Source organism: Neofelis nebulosa, chromosome 5, assembly GCF_028018385.1.
Source record: "Neofelis nebulosa isolate mNeoNeb1 chromosome 5, mNeoNeb1.pri, whole genome shotgun sequence".
Classification (NCBI taxonomy): Eukaryota; Metazoa; Chordata; class Mammalia; order Carnivora; family Felidae; genus Neofelis; species Neofelis nebulosa.
In genome coordinates, this window is record NC_080786.1 from 33,943,528 (window position 1) to 33,963,663 (window position 20,136).

The 20,136-nt window shown below is 36.6% G+C and overlaps 1 protein-coding gene across 4 annotated transcripts in view; it reads left to right on the forward strand.

The window, feature by feature from the left end:
• ARMC8 (armadillo repeat containing 8) overlaps positions 1-20,136 on the forward strand; it is a 108,020-nt gene that overhangs the window by 35,638 nt on the left and 52,246 nt on the right. For 3 of the 4 annotated variants that reach the window (XM_058729997.1, XM_058729994.1, XM_058729996.1), the window contains 7 exons: positions 5,201-5,272; positions 6,669-6,811; positions 6,913-7,010; positions 10,682-10,774; positions 16,273-16,353; positions 18,225-18,300; positions 18,397-18,487. In XM_058729997.1, coding sequence (XP_058585980.1) covers positions 5,205-5,272; positions 6,669-6,811; positions 6,913-7,010; positions 10,682-10,774; positions 16,273-16,353; positions 18,225-18,300; positions 18,397-18,487 — 650 coding nt within the window. In that variant the 5' untranslated portion in view covers positions 5,201-5,204. Of the gene's footprint in view, positions 1-5,200; positions 5,273-6,636; positions 6,812-6,912; positions 7,011-10,681; positions 10,775-16,272; positions 16,354-18,224; positions 18,301-18,396; positions 18,488-20,136 lie in introns of all 4 variants that reach the window. The other variant, XM_058729995.1, reaches the window with a different exon arrangement.

Below are 20,136 nucleotides of genomic sequence, written 5' to 3' on the forward strand. Positions count from 1 at the left end.
CACTGTACATATTGGTTTAATATTTAAACTTTTTCTATTCCACACTGAAAATTTATCTCTTTCAGACTAAAGAAAGGAAGTAGAAAGGTTAACCTCCACGTAAAAGTAGATGCTTCTTGAGTCCATTTATTGGCGGGCAAATAAGAGATTCTAGGTAGATTTTAGCTAAGAACATACCCTAACAGATGCATTTTTGTAACATCTTAATATTGGCTTCTTCTCCCATCTTCAAAGAGTGGGATATTCCCAAGGCTTACCTTTTAGCTTCCTACCTGGATTTTTTTTGTCTCACCTCAAAGATAATTCATTGTGTCCAAAATCAAGATAGATAGATCTTTGTCTTGTTAAGGGACTTATTTTCCAAGCTTCCTACTGTTCTCTGCATCCAGGAACTCAGACTTGAAGTAGTCACTTGAGATATATATCCGATTTCCTGTACCCATCAAATCATCTTATTAACTGCTTCTTCAGAATGTGCTCTGTATTAATGATTCTCGTGGCTGCCATCTTAGTCTCACATAACCTGATACCTGGAAGGATTGTGTAATTCCTTCAGCAAACGTTTACTGAGTGCCTACCATGTGCTAGGCATTGTGATAGGGTGAGAGTGTGTACAAATAAATAATAAAGTCATTGCTCTGGAAGATCCAGAAGTCTAGTGAAGGAGTCAGATAGCTAAATAGACAGTCCACTATAGTTTGGTTAGTGAATGCTGTGGTAATCATAAGTACAGGGTAGTAGTTATGGGACCACAGAGGAAGGGTATCAGCCATTTAGTTCCCTTTCTTGACTCTAGTATTATCTGCATTCCCATCCAATCCACATTCAGCTTACCTTCCTTAGTCACTGCTTCCTTGATACGCTTTTTCTGTTGGAAACTTGATTGCTCCTTAATCTATCCCTCTTTAGTTTGTCTCTTCTCCCTATCACTTTTCTTTATGTTCTGCTTAGTATTCCCACTTTAAAGGGACACTTCTTTTTAATCTAGGCTCCTGGTCCTGCCCTAGAAATATGATGTGTTCATTTCCAATATGGTCTTCTATGAATGGCTTTTCCATTTGCCCTTCCCATTCACTATCTAAATCCTGGCCGTTTTCTGAGGTTCATTAGTTCCTGCCATTGCCTAAAAACCTGGTAAGCTTGTCTGATCATCTATTTATCTCAGGCCTATAAGCACTTGATTTATAATATAGCACTGCTTTACATTGTTAGTGTTGTTTTTATCTCCCCAAGAAGATTGTAAACTCTTCAAACATCCCATTATGTGATGCTTTCGTATTCTTTATAGAGCCTAACACAGTGCTGAGCTCAAAATTTAATTGTTGAATTTCAGTAGTATATAAGTAGGGCATTTTTTCCTTTGAGTATTAAAAGTTGGTAGATAATGAGAGCCGCCTGGGTGGCTCAGTTAAGCGTCCGACTCTTGATTTCAGCTCAGGTCATGATCTCACAGTTCATGAGTTCGAGCCCCCTCTGTGCTATCAGCACAGAGCTTGCTTGGGATTCTCTATCTCCCTCCCTCTGTGTCCCTCCACTGCTTGGGCATGCACACACTTTCTCCTTCCCTCTCAAAAATAAACATTTTTTAAAAAGTTGATATATATGAGATATATTCCTTTGATCTACTGGGAAAAGGATATCTTTAAAATGAGAAATGCTTTTATCTTGTATAAAATGTGAAATTGAAACACGGGAGGAAAAAGGAAATACATTAGCTGACTTCTTCTTGATCAGTTTGTTCTGATTGCGTGATATGCTGGAGGTAATGGAAAAAACACTTGACATAAAAGACGTTGATTGAGACTGGCTCTATCATTTAATGTGGAGCTCTGAGAAAAGCCCCAAACCTGATTCTTAGCTTCCTCATCAGTAAAATGGGGTTAATATTACTCAAGATTGTGATGAAGATTAAATAAAATAATAGATATGGAATGCTTTGTAAACTTCAAGGCAGTATATAAGTTTTGCATAATTTTTTTGTGCTCCCATCTTGGATGATAGTTGTGAGTTTGCATTTTACAGAAATCTGGATTTCTCTGTGGTGCATTTTGTGATCCATTGATAGTAACCTCTCTGATATTTTCAGGTCATACTAACTTTCTTGCCTCCCAAGAGGAAATAGACCTCTATCCTAACAAAATAATGAATGTGCTATGATAGAGGGTAGCTAGCAGGGACACCTAACCCAGACCTGGGAGTTGTCAGGGCAAGCTTCCTGGAAGAAGTGACATGAATATCTATGATCAGACCTGAAAGATGAGTAAAGTTAGCCACAGGAAGGTGTGAGGGAGGGGATAAGGAGAAGAGAGAGAAAATAGCTACACTCTGGCTGGCTCTGAGATTTAATCTTATACCGTATTTAGATCTGCTACAGATAAGTATATATGCTAATGATTATTTCTTTTGGTTGTAACTATTTCATAGAAATGATCTTCTAGTATCCCTTTATAGTTAACACCTGACGAGAATTTATTTGCTGGGTGTTAAGGTCTCTTCATTATGTACCATAGATATATTTATTTTTTGCCGTAGCAAGAATTATTTTCTTTAGACCTTGGTCCATTTTAGTAATTGTATTCTCTTCAGTCTGCATTTACTCTGTAACTACCAGCTACCTCCTTCATGTCTTTTTTGTGAACTATTAAGAGAACTGGAAAATTGGTTTTGGAGGGGGGTTTGGTTTGCTTTTGTCTATAAAAACATTTACTTTAGTGAGGTTTCAGATACTTGGAACACATTTATAAGGTAATGTAAGGACACCTCATTTCTGCTTAGTTTAGGAAGAGTGGAGAGAAATCTGGGGAAATGTTCCTGTTGGGAATTCCAGAATAGAGAATGGTACCTGGCAAAAAAATAGGCTCTCAATAGATACCTGCTGGACAAATGGATGTGCTACATTAGTATAGACAGAACACATTAAGAGAAGGCAAGAAGACGAAAGTAAATGGTAAACTGCTAAGTTAGGGTCTATAAGTTGATGATTGAGAAGTAAATCTCCATAAGGAGGTAGAAGCCTATGCTTTGTTCTGTGAGGCTTTGATATCCCATGATTTTATAATTGTCTATCAGAACTTGGTTAAAACCCTGGTAAGCTTCATTCAGCTTAGTCCCCATAAATGAAAAAATACTCTTACTTTTCCCCTGTGAACCATGTAGAAGATCTGAATGGTGGTTTATAGAGAGAAACAGATAAGGCCCTGAAAAAAAGTAGATCTACCTTCAGGCACTGAGCTACTGGGAGGAAGACTAGGCCAACAGTGGTTGGCTCCAAACTTGGGAAAATGCCATTCAAAAACTTGTGGCAAGAATCCGCTTTCAGCACATCACTGCATCATAGCAGTATTTTTCTGCCATAATTGAAGAAGGTAATTAAGGAGAAAAGGTATTATAATTATTATCAGGGTTTTTAATGCCGATGATTTTGGTTGGTATTGGAAACACATGCTGACTATAACATTTGTTGATTTTTTAAAGTAGCTTTTTCTCCCTGTTTTCCACTGTTTTTCTACAAAATCATGGTTTACCAATTATAGAATTTTTTAGGATTCTAAGTTTCAAAGTTGACAAAACATTTCTGTATATGTTAGAGCTCTGTTGCCTAGAAAGAGTCAAAAGAGACACTGTGTGAGAATGTAGAGGAACTTATTGGGGATATGAAAGAAATTGGTGAGCTAAGAACTTTGAGGCTCTATACTGATGGTCTTAACACTGTCAGACGTGATCCCCCCCATAAATATTTGTTAATGACGCCTGTACTACCCTGAAATTAAATTAGTAATAATAAAACTCCTCACATACGTAACTCCAAAAATAATATAATGCCTTCCCTGCTTATAGTATGAGTGAAAAAAAATTTTAAGATAATTTATAATGTTTCCATATGTAAACATTTAGTCATGAATACATTAGAAAACTTCAGCAGTGTGAGTGCAAGAGCTGAAAATGTGGACTGATGTATGGTATTGATAACTCTAGTACTGTGAGTGGACACTGTGCTGGTGGTCTGATTTCCCAAAATGAAATAACTTATAATAAAAAGTATAATCTTCTTTTTATTTACAGGACAAATGCAATACTGAAAAATACCATTTTCTTTAAAAGTATACAAAAAACACTTTCTAATTGTAAAACTATAGCCAGAAATTTCCAGACACCCTCATTAACTTCCAAAATGCCCCTATGGGGCTTTAATCCTCTCTTCCCCACTTTGAGAACCACTGCTGTGTAGAATCACTTAGCATTCTAGTGTTTTATATTAAGATAGAACTACTGACTGATGAGGGTATTTTTTATTAATCATCTTATTAGTAGTACTCTGTTTACTTGAAGCTATTTATTTTTTCTCAACCTGTCATTTGGGACCAGTCAGTGTTTGTGAACCAATTGGTCATTCATAGAGATACTGTTCTTGTGGAATCGAGTTTTACTCCTGAGGAAGTAAAGATCTGAGTGTAGCTACAATAAAAAATGTGGGTGAATATGTGGGAAATAAAAGGGTTTTTTTTCTTACTTTTTAATCTCTTTGAAAGGTAATAGGCTGCTTAACTAAAAAAATAGTAACAGTATATTGTTATTTCTAACCAATTAAAAAAATACGTATGACAGTAATACCACAAAGAATGGATGGAAAAATGGAAGTATATGTCTGCAAGGCTCTTAGAACACAAACGAAATAAGATAATATTCCTTGAAGACTGACTGTGATAAGTTAAAACATACATACTGTAAATTGTAAGACAACCACTAAAAAGCAACAAAACTCAAAGAAGCACAGCTAATAAGACAATAAAAGGAGATAAAATGGAACCATAAGAAACAATCAGCCCAAAGAAGTCAGAAAAATAGGAAAGAAAGGAACAAAATCATGATCCCTGAAGCAACGTTAGATATAATGTGTGGGCCTTTTCTGAAGAACTCAACATTCTTTGTATTGGAAGTCTTTTATGAGTGCTCAGGGTATCTCCCACTTCCCCCACTCCCCTACTCTCCTGTATTACAGCCCTCAGGTTCACTCAGTACCTATCTCTGTTCTTCCCTTTGGTACTGCAGGTGAAAAAGGATCGGGGTTTCACTTTGTCACTGATATTTATACTTGTCAATCCAAGATGTTGCATAGTAAAGATAAAGTGCAAACAATTGATCATTGATGTTTCTGTGAGGTCTCAACATCCCTTGCCCTTTTCTCTTCCCCTGAATTCAGAGACATGAAAAATGCTGTAATTGGAAACAACAAGCAGAAAGCCAATCTCATTGTTTTAGGAGCTGTTCCAAGGTATGTTTGCTATCATCCCCTTTTCTGCTATTCATACTAAGTTTCTGATGTGTTTCTCATTCTCCTCTGTAAGACCCATCTTTTTTCTATGTTGTCTATCTTGTTTTAAAAGCCTCTTAATTTTTAAAATAAATGCTTTGAAATATATGAAGCATATCTTTAGGAATTTTTAAATACCAGAGAATGGAATATGAAGCAAATATATTAATACTTTTTGGAAATTCAGGAAGATCATTGACCCTATAATAAAGATGTGTTGGGTAGATAGACAATATATACCAGCCTGATTCTTCTCTATCTCCTCAGAGAGCTTTGGCAGTTTTATATGATTGGATAATAATTTCTTAGGATTCTCAAAACCTTTTTAAAATAAATTGACAAAAATTCCTGCTTGATTTTTAATCCTTTTTTTTTAATTTCTAATTTTTAGAATTTACTGTTTTTTAACTTAGAAAGTTTGATCTTTTGTCTGATGAACTCAATAAGCTTCTTTTTGGCAGACAGTGATAACTGTATAACTTTCTCTTTGCCTTTGGTACTCAGAACTAAGTTTTATGTACACTGGCTATAAGTTTTTTATTCAGAATTTTTAATACTTTGTTTTTTTCTTTTCTTCATATCTGTCTTTTGATGCAGGATGGATGGCTTTATTGTTTTTATCATAACTGACCTCAAATATATACTGTGGTAACCATAAAACTCTCAGCAGCCTTTCTTAGGGGATTAGTGTTCAGTGTATGTAAATATACTTTAAGGAATGTGTGTGTTTTACTGTAGAACATAAAGGAGATGGTCGTAAGTGGTGGATGATTAGAGTTTAGGGAATATTTGCTTCACAGGCAGGGCTGGGGTAGAAATGAGAGGATCTCCTGGTTTCCCAAATGGGAGAACTGGGGAAAGAAGAGTTTTCCTTGCTTGAAGAGTTGCACAAGGACTCTGATTATTTCTTCTGGCTAAACCTCTGTGATCTCTGAACTATACCTCTGGATAGTCCAGGTCCCTTTCTAGTCTGAATTTGAGATCTGACAGCACTTGGCTTTGACTGTCCAGAGTCTTCATATCCTGGAGTGGAAGATAACATGGACTGTGGTGCTGCTCTGTCTACTTGTGGACAAATTTCAGAATAATAGTTCTGATAAATTCTAAGATTGTATGTAATAGTTCTTTGGCTCAAAATGAATACACTCTCTTCTTGATTTTTTACCCAAATATTCCTTTATTAAGTTAGTAATTGATATAAACAAATGACCATTTCCTAGCCTTCTATAAGCTCACCAACCATACTTTTAGTATGTGGGATGTATTGGTAGCATTTTTCTGTCACATTACTTTTAGCTAATTTACTTGTGTTTAATTTTTTTTAGTCTCCTCTGTTTATCAAATTCCTTCTTTTTAGATTATTGTACTTGCTTCAGCAAGAAACCTCAAGCACAGAGTTGAAAACTGAATGTGCAGTGGTATTGGGGAGTCTTGCTATGGGTACTGAAAACAACGTCAAGTCTCTTCTAGATTGCCATATTATCCCTGCCTTACTGCAAGGTATGTAAGGAAGTCATTTTTGTACAAGTAAAAATTAGAATCAATTGGCAGTGTTTAAAATACGGATTGAAAGGAGTCTCACGTCTCTCTTCTATTGACAGGACTACTGTCTCCAGACCTGAAGTTCATTGAAGCTTGCCTCCGGTGCCTGCGCACCATCTTCACCAGTCCCGTCACTCCAGAGGAGCTACTGTATACAGTGAGTTGTAGAAGCGTTTGAATCATCAGTTAGCTTTCACTAACAACCTACTTCTGCTTTACTCGGCATCTCAAAAGTCATCATAATTATGTTATGGGAAAATCTCAAGTATGTCAGTGTTTGCCAGTAGGCAGATATCAGATGTTCTAGATCTTTTAAAGAAGTGGAAGATAGTATCAGACCTTGAGGAATTTATAAGCTGTTTAAAAAACCCATTTTGATCTCCTAATACCAAATTAAAGACAATATATTTAATGTACTTACTCTAGGTTAAATCCAGCAGAGTCAGCTTTACAGAGAATTTGACCTGGATCTTGAATAATGGATAAGATTTAGAGAAGTGGAGAGGAAAGAAGCCATTCTAGGAAAGATCTGTGTAAGAATATGCAGGGCGGTGGGCAGAGTAGTCTAATGTGGGAAAGTCATCAGTGTTAGTTTCAACTGGAGAGGTGACCCAGAACAAGCCTATAGGAGGCTTGTTTGCCAGGCTAGAATCAGAACATGTGTGAGAGAATCTGGAGATCTTTAGAGTCATTCAATAGATTTCAAAAACCTCAGGGATTATTAGGGGGCGTTTATTTATTGATTACATAAAAGACTTCTTAACGAACATTATCCAGGCCAATATTTTTCAAACTCTCTGACCTATAATCCATGATAAGAAATACATTTTCCATTGCCACACTGTGTGTGTGTGAGAGAGAGAGAGAGAGACAGAGACAGGGAGAGGGAGAGAAAGGGGATGCAGGGCGGTGGGGGGGAGGTGAAGACAGAAAGAATATTCCTGTGACAGTCTTCACAAAACAATTCTATAAATGTGATGCCCTCTGGTTTCTATTCTAACCTTTCCTGTTCTTAAAAATATACTGGTTGTGTTTCTCTGAGCCAACACAAAGAATCAGTGTCAGATAGGACACATTCCTGTTCTTATCTAGAATCACATTTTACAAATATTTCAAGAATATAAGCAATCAAGAGGCATAGGCAGAGCAAGCAGGGGGAGGATGGAATGTCATGAGTCTCTATAGTCCATCCTCCCCACATTGGACACATGCTCCTTTGGCCCATAATGATGCATAAGGTCTGTAAGTGAGGTTCATGGGTCACTTCACACAGCAGGGAAGCTCTAAATTATGCAACATCTCAATTTTACACATCAGGAATTTGTACAGTATTCTTCAGGGAGCTATTCTTCATAGATCGATACTGTTCAGTACAACAGTTCTTAGACTTGAGTATAGACCATGATTACCTGGCGGGTTTATTAAACACAGATTGCTGGAACCTACTGCCCGACTTTCTGATTCAGTGAGTCTGGGGTAGGGCCTGAGAATTTGCTTTTCTAACAAGTTTCCAGGTAGCTCAGAGGCTGCTGGTCCATGGACCACTCTTTGAGAACTAATGATTTATGCTTTAAGCTGTCCTAAATTGGGGACATCCTCCACAAAGCTTTATACAGAGAAGAACTCTCCTCCTAATAAATGTCAGTTTCCCTGAAGGTCCTATTTTGATGTTTACAAAGAGATTAAACCAATCACTTGTCTTCTTTACCCTATAAGTTTCTCTACATTCCCGGTAACAGTGAGGAATTGATCCTGGCCAGCAGTTTTAACTCCTTCCTCCTCATTTTCCAAAATGATTTTATGACCCACTAATGGATCATGGTACATAATTTGGAAAACTGGTTTATACCAACTTAACTTTTACATAAGAACAATTAGGCTCAGGGACATTAAGTGGCTTTCACAGTGAGAATGTCTAAATTATGAAACATCTCAGTTTTATGCCTCAGAGACAATGTGAGTCTGTGAAAAGTGTTGCATAGGATAATGACAGTGTTTTAGTTTAATTTATTGGTGTCTGTGATTTGGATTGTATAGAGCTAGCAGGCATAGCAACTCAGGCAGTAGACTGAAAAACAAGGCAGTCCACTTAGAAGAGGACAGGATGTCTAGTTTGAAATCCTTTTTGTCAGATGGGTGCCTTTGGGCAAATTATGCAACTGTTCTTTGCTTTGTTTAATCAACTATAAATTGTAGATCTGTGAGACAATTGGCAGAAAGGAGGCAGGTGTAACAGGAAAACTGCAGGATGAGCGAGCAGTGGAGGAAAGAAAGGAGGTGGAAGTAGTTTCAGGAGCTTAAGAGAAGCTTTTGTATCATCCTTTCAATTGCCTGTTTTCTTAGCTGCTACTTGTTTCCCTGTCTTCTATCAATGTTACCATTGCCCCCACCCCCACCCCCATAAAAACAGACATGTGCTTGACATTCTCATCTTCTCTCTTCCTCTTCTTTCTGTGATTTTCTTTGAAGTTTTCTAAATTTTTCATTTTGTTTTTAAACTGCTTATGATAATATACAGGATTATACTAACAAGCCAAGGGAAAGATTCTACTTATAGGAAATCAGCAGCCTTCTATTTTCCTACTTAGCTGTTATATATCTTGGGCATTCTTTTTCTTTCTAAGGGAAACCCCAAATCTTGTTCATCCCAACATGCCAACATACTCTTTAAAAAAAAAAAAAAAAAAAAAAGTTTTTTTTAACGTTTTTACTCATTTTTGAGAGAGTGCTAGTGGGGGAGGGACAGAGAGAGAGGGAAACACAGAATCTGAAGTAGGCTTCAGGCTCTGAGCTGTCAGCACAGAGCCCAATGAGGGGCTGAAACCCGTGAGCCATGAGATCATGACCTGAGCCAAAGTCGGACACTTAACCTACTGAGCCACCCAGGTGTCCCCCAGCATGGTACTCTTAAGTTGCCTTCTTTGCCCTCTGTTGTCTTTTGTCAAAGTGTGGTCTATGGACCAGCAGCATCACCTGCATCTGAGAGCTTAGATGCTACTCCAAACCTACAGAATCAGAATCTGCACATACTGAATATCCCCTGGGATTTTGCATGCACATTCATGTTTGGGATATATAGCTCCAGGACTCATGACAGCATTGACTAGGAGGCTTGAGCTAAGTCTCTTTTTCCATCTGTGGTTCAGTCCAAATACCTTTCAACTTTTAATTGCCTTTGCACCCTAAGAAAAAAGAGATTCTTGGAGAGCCCTGCAGCAGTTTGGGCAGATTCTCCTCTCTTCCACTGCTCCATCATGTATCTTGCTAAGTGTCAGCAGTAGGCAGAGAACATGCTCTAAGTGAGAAGTTGATATTTTATAAATTGTCTTGTGAAGATTGAAATTAGCTGACTACAGTCATCATAATTCTTACTAGTTACTGATACTGATTCTTGCTAGTTACTGATACTGACTGCAACATCTCAGAGATCAAAACTGTCACTTGTTATTTTTATATATTTCCTCCTTATAGGCTATTTATTATTGTATATCTTACTCACATTTTGGTTTCAGAACAGATTTCTGTCAAGTCTTTTGAAATGATTTTGTTTTATTGTGGGGATGTAGGCTGTTTATTGGAGAGAAATTGAGAATTTCCCATTCTTGTATTTTGTTGTTGAGGATGAATATTGAAGCCCCTCTCCTTGTCCTTTACCTGAACAGTTTTGGGGACTGTGTTGTTTTTGTTTTGCTGTGTTCCTTAAAGAGACTTGATTGACTGATTAAGCTAAGAAGCTTGCATATGTACCTGCTCATGGAAATAATTGGCTAGGTGTATTCACAATGCCTAAGTTCCTTGTTACCGTGCTCTCTTTTCCTTTGACTGCAGGATGCCACGGTGATCCCACATCTCATGGCGCTGCTCAGCAGGTCCCGCTACACCCAGGAGTACATCTGTCAGATCTTCTCACACTGCTGTAAAGTAAGAACCAGAATAAATGTTCTCTGTAGTGTAAAATCTTAAATGGTCTCAGAAGACGTGCCATCCTTGTGTATCCTCCCAGAGATAACATACATATATAAGCAGACCTATGTATATATCTCTTCTTTCCCTTTTGGGACACAGATGGTAGCATTGCATACATACTGTTCTGCATCTTGCATTTTTCTTAACTTAAAACTTACCCCATGTCAGTACATAAGGAGCTCCCTCATTTTTTTTCCAATAGTAGTGTAGTATTTTACTATATGCAATATACACTGTATACAATACTACATATATATACACACTATATATATATACACACATATATATGTATATAGTGTATATATATAGTATATATATACTGTGTATATATATATATATGTATGTATATATACTGTGTGTATATATATGTATGTATGTGTATATATGTGTGTATATGTATGTATGTATATAGTGTATATATGTACATATATGTATATACGTATGTATATATATAGTGTGTATATATAGCGTACAATACTATATATATATACACTGTGTGTGTGTGTATATATATATATGCTGTGTATATATATATATAGTATTGTATATAGTATGTCCAATATAGTAAAATACTATATACAATAATTATATTGTATACACTATATATTATATACAATAATTTGTTTAACCAGTTATCTATTGTTGGACATTTGCCTTGTTTCCAGTCTTACATTATCACAAAACAATGCTGCAGAAATAACTTGTGTAAAGCATTTTATAAGAACCGGAATTGCTGAGTCAAAGTGTATGCATTTGTAATTTTACCATATATTTACTGTCTTGTTTTGGGGTTGTACCATTTTATACTCCTACCAGTAGTATGTGATCATGACTATTTCCCCATACTCTCATTGTTGGAAATTGTTTTAAGTGATGTCCTTCCTATGCGGAGAAGTGGGAGATTCTTCTGTGCTAATTGTTGAGAGAAATTTCTGTTCCTAAAAGGGCCTGAACCTAAACTTAACAGTGTCATAAAGTGCTACTTATTTTGCTTACTAGTTTATATACTGAGTGTACTCTTTTGATAGCCATGGGTGATTATCTATTTGGAACTTTCATAATTTCTACACATTTGCTAATTTCTAAACAAATAATTTTTTGTTGCCTGATGATTCTATAAGTTTTTCAGGACAGCATTACTCACCTACCTATATTTATAATACAAAGACAAAGTAAGGAGTTTGGGAAACTATAGGAAATATAGGAAAGAGAAGTGAACACCAACATATGAAATTAGGAAGATCATGGATCTATGCTATTTTAGATCAGTTTCCCAAAGAAATGAAAATTAAATCACTTGGTTCCACAAAAAGTATCATTATTGTTTGTTTAACCACTTCCCATCCCCAAATCTTAGCTGACTTTCACAGCTTATTCAGTTCTATTTAAGACATTTAGAATTTAAGAATTTTATCAAAGTCTTTGAAGTTTACTTTTCAGATTGATTTGACAGTGTGTAAGCTAACTCGTAGGACCAGAGATATCAAACACTCCTTTAATCTCTTGAGGTGAGCAAAGATAGCCTTTGAGAAAAATGACAATTTTGTTGCAATTCATTTGCTAAAAAGGAGCTGAACTCAACAAGGTGTAGAATTTTCCAACAGTGAAATGAAGTCTTCTAGCCAGCCCGAGAAGATAGGTAAAGAAGGATACTCCAGAACTCCTGTGCCTTGTTAAAAATCTTTCTGTGATGAGTGCTTGAGAGCACAGCATCTACTAGTTATAACCACAGTAATCCCAAAGGGGCACTGAAAGTTGGACCTGGGGGTGTAACTACTACATGTCAAATGACTGTTACATCGTGAGAAGTGTGAATAATCCCATTCCAGAAGTTACCCAAATAGCTTTTATTTATCTTATTTTTTTTAAGTATGTTCGTTAATTTTATGAGAGAGAAAGGGAGAGAAAGTGCAAGTAGGAGAGGGGCAGAGAAAGAGGAGAGAGCAAGAATCCCAAGCAGGCTCTGCCCTGCCAGGCTCAAACTCATGAACTGTGAGATCGTGACCTGAGCCAAAATCAGATGCTTAACCAACTGAGCTACCCAGGCGCCCCTCCAATAGCTTTTAGAATGACTCATCAGAAACTTTTAAGTCCTTTTAGGCTTGCTCATCTAAAACTTCTCAGTGCTTTTTTAGCTGAAATCGTGGATGAAAGAATACCATTAAATCACTGGTTCTTTTGCTGGAAAGAACTTACACTCAGCATCCTCATGCCACTGACAGAACTGAAGATGTTATCAGTGAAAATCACCTTAACTCAGCTTTCTTTTAGCTGATATGCTAATAATAATTAGCATTTGCCACTGTAATTAAAGGACCAAATTTAAGTGTTCTGAGATACAACTAGACTTTAGGAAACGTAATAGCATTTATAAACCCAGTGATAATTAGCCCAAAATAAAATGTTAATTTTTCTACTGATTAGTAATGTGAATCTTTGAAAATAATTGATTTAATGATCTCTGTATAGTCATTAACTATAAAAACCTTTTACTTTCGTGTTGTTTAGTTTATAGACTTAAGACTTACAAATTTGAATATACAGTTGACCCTTGGACAGTGCAAGGGTCAGGGGTGCCAAACCCTGCTCAGTCAAAAATCGGCATATACCCTTTGACTTCCTAAAACTTTGCTAATAGCCTACTATTGACTGGAAGACTTTCTGATAAGCAGTTGAGTATTTTGTGTCGTATGTACTATATACTGTTTTCTTACAATATTTTGTGTTTTATATGTATTATATACTGTATTCTTAAAGTAAGCTAGAACAAATAAAATGTTATAAGGAAAATCATGAAGAGAAAATACATTTATGGTACTGTGCTGTGTGTATTGAAAAAATCCACATAGAAGTGGATCCGCACAGTTCAAATCCACTGTTCACGGGTCAGCTGTACTGGTCTCAATATTAAATACATTTACATACTTTGGGGGAGGGGGAGACAGAAAAAGGGATAATTAAAGCATTTGTCTTATGAGCTAATCCTAATTATATCTTTGAAATTCTCTCCCTGATTTATTAAGGAGCGAAAAAGGGCTAGTAAAATGAATCGGAACTAAATTGTTGTCGCTCTCAAACAGGTTACTCCGAAACTTCTGAGACCTGTCTTTTGGAGCTTAAAAACTTAGTGACTTATTTGCTTCCCACCCTGTGGATGTTGCCTCACTAGCCCGGGTTGATCAAGAGAGACTTGATAAGAAACAAATGAAAGCTCTGTCTCTAGTTGGTTCCGTCACTAATTGCTTCCTTGTAATTATTTTTACACAATCCTATGTACAAGCACAGAGGAGGAAGAGCTGCTTTTGTCATCATTATTTGCTGCTATCCTTGGGGCAAAGAAATTGAAGGATTTTAAAAACTATGTCTTGTAGGCAGCAGGGACCAGTTATGTTAAGTAAATTGCATTGTGCTTCATCTTTTTCATAATATGGCTTCATCAGTACAGATATTGCATACATGAACTAGCTCTTAGAAAGAATGTGCATGGGGGCACCTGGGTGGCTTAGTCAGTTGAGCTTCTGAATTCGGGTCAGGTCATGATCTCATGGTTCATGAGTTTGAGCTCCGCGTAGGGCTCTGTGCCGCTCCCCTGCTATCTGTCTCTCAAAAATGAATAAACGTTAGAAAAAAAGTTCGATAAAGCATTGTTTTTAATAGTGAGACATTAGAAAGTACCTAATATATGTAATGTGGGTTTGCCTGAATAAAGTGTGGACATTATGTATCAATTAATAATCAGAAATTAGGAGAAGTTAGAAAATGTATAGAAATTAAGAGAGAAATGACTGAAGTTTTTTTGTTTTTTAAAGTGCTCTTTTAATAGAATTATTACCTATAAAATAGAATATGGGTGTTTTGTGGTTTAGGACAGTGAGTATTAATCTCCCCACTTCATATGATGGATGCTTTGGTCCATGAAAGAATGAGCATCTACAGGATAGTTGTTACTTGGCTAAAGAGTGGGTTGGAAAAATTGGCTTCAGAGTTTTTTCTAGACTAGCAACTGGTTTCCTTTGGTGAGTCCAGGGAAAGCCAAGTTTCCCTGCTGTGTTTTTCTTTTCTGAATAATGATAAGCATGAAGTAGCTTCCTTATCCTTGCTTTGACTTCATTATTGAATGGGTGGGTGGTACATAAAATCAATGCATAGGAGGGGTGCCTGGCTGGCTCAGTTGTTAGAGCATGTAACTCTTGAGCTCTGGATTGTAAATTCAAGCCCCACACTGGGTATAGAGATTACTTAAACTTAAAAAAAATTATAAATTAGGGGCACCTGGGTGGTTCAGTTGGTTAAGCGGCCGATTTCAGCTTAGGTCGTGATCTCAGGGTTTGTGGGTTTGAGCCCCGCGTCAGGCTCTGTGCTGACAGCTCAGAGCCTGGAGCCTGCTTTGGAGTTTGTGTCTCCCTCTGTCTCTCTGCCCCTCCCCCACTCATGCTCAGTCTTTCTCTGTCTCTCAAATAAACATTAAAAAATAATAATAAAATAAATTTTGAAAAATTAAAAAATTAAAATCAGCACATAAGAGCTGTGGCACCCTCAAAGCCCTGCATAAACCTTTAGCTTCTGTCACTTTGAAGATCTTCAGTAAACTGCTTGGTAGAAGATTGTTGATGAAAAATAAAACCCCCGAATTTTCCCATTTCTTCACCTTCCTGTGCTAAGAAATGATGATTTAAGAAGAGAAATGAGATAGGGGTGCCTGGGTGGCTCAGTCGATTAAGTGGCCGACTTTGGCTCAGGTCATGATCTCATGGTTTGTGGGTTTGAGCCCCATGTCAGGCTCTGTGCTGACAGCTCAGAGGCTTGAGCCTGCTTTGGATTCTGGGTCTCCCTCTTTCTCTGTCTCTGTCACTTTCAAAAATAAATAAACATTAAAAAAATTTAAAAAGAAATCAGATAGAAACAGAAACCAAAACACTTGCACTTCTCAGTACGGAGTGTTTAGTTTTCCACCATCCATTACTCAAACTTTCCTGATGTATTGAGATGAGTTAAGCTTTGGTCCAGTTCTCCATGCACTTAATTAGTTTTAGAGTTCCTCTGATGAGCTCATCAGTCTAAAGTTGTAAGAATGATTACCACTATTTTCAGTGGACATAGTGGAAGGTTGTGCACATGAAATGTAGAATTGACAGTGATTCTGTTGCCCTGATGGTGTGTTATTTAATAACTGCAAACAACGTGTGCCTATCAGGGTAGCTTCTTTGTCCCCTTCATTATTTGGGGCGGGGGCGGGGGGTGGTGGGTAAGGAAGCAGCAGTTCTACAGAACTGGGATGACCTAAGAAATGGCAGCCCCTTGTCTACTCTGCCTTGTTAGGATGGATTTATGCAAGAGAAGGGTAGTTGAGAATTCTGCATTGTAGCGGATGTGCTTTTCTACATTTAAGTAAATGTTTTATTGGAATGAATCATTACTCTTTTTAATGTACTGTTAATTCTCTTCTCTTACAGGGTCCAGATCATCAAACAATTTTGTTTAACCATGGTGCAGTTCAGAATATTGCTCACCTACTAACCTCAGTATCTTACAAAGTAAGATGTTAAAAATTATGGCCAGATTTTTATACTTTACTTTTGGTTTCTAGAGTCTTCATCTAGAAGGCCCATCTATTTTATTGGTGCTTTGATAGATATTGTGACCAAGAATAACATTTTATCAATAAAATGTTATGGGGCATTGTTATACTACAGCATCCTCTTTAAAAAATTTTAAAAGCCACCCTTGCCTTTGCATTTTATTCAGAATATGGTTGTGACTTGATTTGCTATTGATTTTTACAGTTTTCTCTGCTGTGATGTCAGTGCCAAAGCCACACATGAGGTGTTGCCTTGAAGTGTGTGGAAACAGTGGTTTGCTGTGTCAGAAAGGACTTTGATTGAGCCACAGTGACTCAAACTTACAGCGTATACCCACATATATATCAACATTTAAAATGTGTTCCGTTTTGTATTTTAGGTTAAAAAGTCAAAGGTTTTCAGACTTGCTAATTAAATTTTCTTCACTCTCTTTTATATATAGGTAAACAGCATCACGTTATATAATCAAATGTTACGTTAAAACTTGTGTCACTTCATTGTTGTCCAACTAGTAAGTTATAGCAAATAATGGGGCATTGTCCTAATTGTGTCACATTAGTGCTGGTATGCCAGGAGTTTGTTGTAGAGCAGAGAGAGCAGTAGTCCTTTTTGTCTTCTGTCCTTTTGCACTGATTCTGATCTGCTCTTTTTTTGGTGCTTGGCTGTATTGCAGCCTGCTACTACCTATGTTCTTTCTACTTGAGAGATCCAAAGTTTGATCCTGGTGAAGCACTCACAAGGATAGGAATGGGGAATGGACCCGGCTTGAAATTAATCAGAGCCAGGGGGAGAGCTGCTTCCTCTGCCCTGTGCCACATAGAGGCAGGAAGCAGTCAGCACTGGCACACGAAGAAACGATTGCTGGGGTGGCTACTCACTGCCCCTCCTCTTTGTCTTCTTTAACTCCCTCAATTCTCCCTCCTTGTCTTTTCTGCACCAAGCTTCCTTATCTACTGTAACAGATTATGGGTTGTGGAAGGAAAAAGGTTTTGGTGACATTGCTTTTTGTAACATTTGCTCCATTGTCAGTATCACTGACATATTTTATGTCCCACATTTTAGGTGTGCACATGCTAGGGCAGCAGGTCGTTGCCAAAGTGAGGGACAGGGCTTCCCCACACTTCAGCTGCCCAGCCTGCCAATCTCGAGTTGCACACAAAAACATCACATGTGAACTCAGGCTTGGAAGTGAGGATGAGACTGATGAAAACTGAACAGAAAGAGTGAAAAATAATAGCTCTCATAGGAGCACCTACAAATTGTAAAATATGCCGTTATGTGGTCAAGAGTTTGGCCTCAGTAATCTAGTTATGAGGAATAGTAGCACAATTCATGGGTGTTTTAAAAACGAAATTAGTTTAGTCCTTTTCAAATTTTTATTGTAATTTTGTTTCCTCTCTTTCTGTTCTCTTTGCCCCAACCCCATCCCGTATATGACTGTAAGAGCACACTTTTTTTTCATTTGTTCCTAGTTTCTCGTCTTTTCTTCAGTTCTCTGGTTTGTAGTTTGGGAAGAAGTACCCTACTTGAAAGGCAGTTGGTGATTAATTGTTATTAAGTTTTCTTTGTCTTACTAACATCGGATTTTGTACATTGTTCTTTTAAATTTGATTAGGAATTTATCTGAATTTTAGTTGCCACTTTTTCCTGTTCTTTTCATTCAAAATTAATTTCAGCTTTTAACTTTCTCTACTCTTCAGATATACAGGTGTTATTTTTATTCCCTTGAGGCCTTCTTTTAGTATTTTGTTTTTTCAGAAGAGTTTAGATTCTGAGACATTTAAAATGCATAAATGCATTTTTTTTTTGTTTATTTATTGTTACAGGTTCGAATGCAAGCACTGAAATGCTTCTCAGTTTTAGCTTTTGAAAACCCCCAGGTATCGATGACCCTGGTAAATGGTAGGCTGGAACTTTGAATGGCATCTACATGATTTAATTTGTGAACTTTGTAGATTTAAAGAATTCCTTAATTCTTGTTCTTTGCTTTATTTCTAGTTTTGGTTGATGGAGAATTATTACCACAAATTTTTGTGAAGATGTTGCAGAGGGATAAACCTATTGAGATGCAGCTCACATCAGCAAAATGGTAAAAAATCAAGATAGTGTGGGAAGAATGACAGTGCTTTATCAATATGTTAAGAGTATTTTTGAACAGCCTAATTAGCTCACTTCCAGTCCCTATCTTCTTTCAGGATTTTAGAATTTGCAAGTCATGGGATTGTCTCACATTTTATTAAATGGGCATGAATTTTTTTACTCCGCTTACTACTAGTAGCATGCAGAGCGGCAACACTCATTTAATTAATGGCTAAGACTGTCTACAGAAAATTACTTTGTTTCATTCAAGCAAATTACTTTGTTTCATTCTCCTTATTTCAGTTGAAATAAGACAGAATTAGATCAGATTTAACTAACAGATTTATGGTAAGGATTAAGACAAGAAAATATAAAGATGTGAAAATATGGAGTGAGAATTAGTTGAGGTTGATAACCAAGGCATGATTTCATAAAATATGGCTTCCTCAAGTTTAGAAAAACAAAGCATAAAATTCTCATAGAGATGTGACAGTTTATAAGGTAGTCAAGTTCTTATTATTAGCACATGTCCTGGCTCATATAAGTATTAAGTACATGTCAGTTCTGTAATTATCAATATGTTAATAGGTTGAGCACCTATTCTTTGCTAAATTAATTGTTTAGTTCCAGTATTTAAGAATTTGTGGCTCTGTAGTATTTTGGTGAGAGTAAGGAATTTGCAGTAAAATACTAAAGGATCGTGAATTTTTTTTTTTTTTTTTTAATATGAGTATACTATTTTGTATTTTTGCGTGTTTTTTGTCTTCGCAATTGAGCATTTGCCTCTTTATTTGTAAGGTGAATTCTCTCATGGAACTGGTTTCAAAAAACAATGTGGGTAACAAGTCTTAAGATAAACAATTCAGTCCTCAACAATCTAAGTAAAAATTTTATTGATTTTTTTTTTTTAATAGCTTTCTGTAGAAGCCAGGATATTGAGTGTTTTAGTCCTTCCCCTGCCCCCTCAGCTTACTAAAGGAATCTAATTCAAAAAGGAAATTCATTAATTTAAGTTTCTGAAGTGCTCAGTACCTACTTAGGGAGGACCAAGTAATTTTATTCTTATTCAAAGCCAGATATAATGGTGAAGGTAAATTGTTTTTCAGTAGAACCAAATCATTGACCCAGTTCTCAAAACCATTGCTGGCAAGCTCTGAAGAGTTAGTAGTTAATTTCTGATAGCTAGCTCTGTGACAAGTTAAGTGCTTCTTCTGTGATACTTACACTACCTTTCTTGGAGTTAAAATATCCCAACTTCATTTAATCTTAGACACTGTTAACTTTATATTTACTTTTAACTCTTTCCCCTTTATATTATGGAAAATTTTAACAAAACAGTATAGAGACAAGTGTAAGGAACTCCAATGTGTCCAAAACAGTATAGAGACAAGTGTAAGGAACTCCAGTGTGTCCAGCACCTAGCTTCAAAGCTTATCCTCTTATCCTTTATTTTTAAAACAATTTTGCGTGTATTTTTGAAAAATATCTGGCTTACTGTCTAGATCTATCAGTTGTTTTTGAATTGGTAGACCCTCATATAAGGTAATGTGAAAACCTTCTCCCTTAAGATAAATAAGAATAGCTGTCTTATTTTTTTACCCATAAGATCTTAAAGGTGGGGAGTTTTTCTTTTAGAGCTTTAAAACACAAGCAGAAATT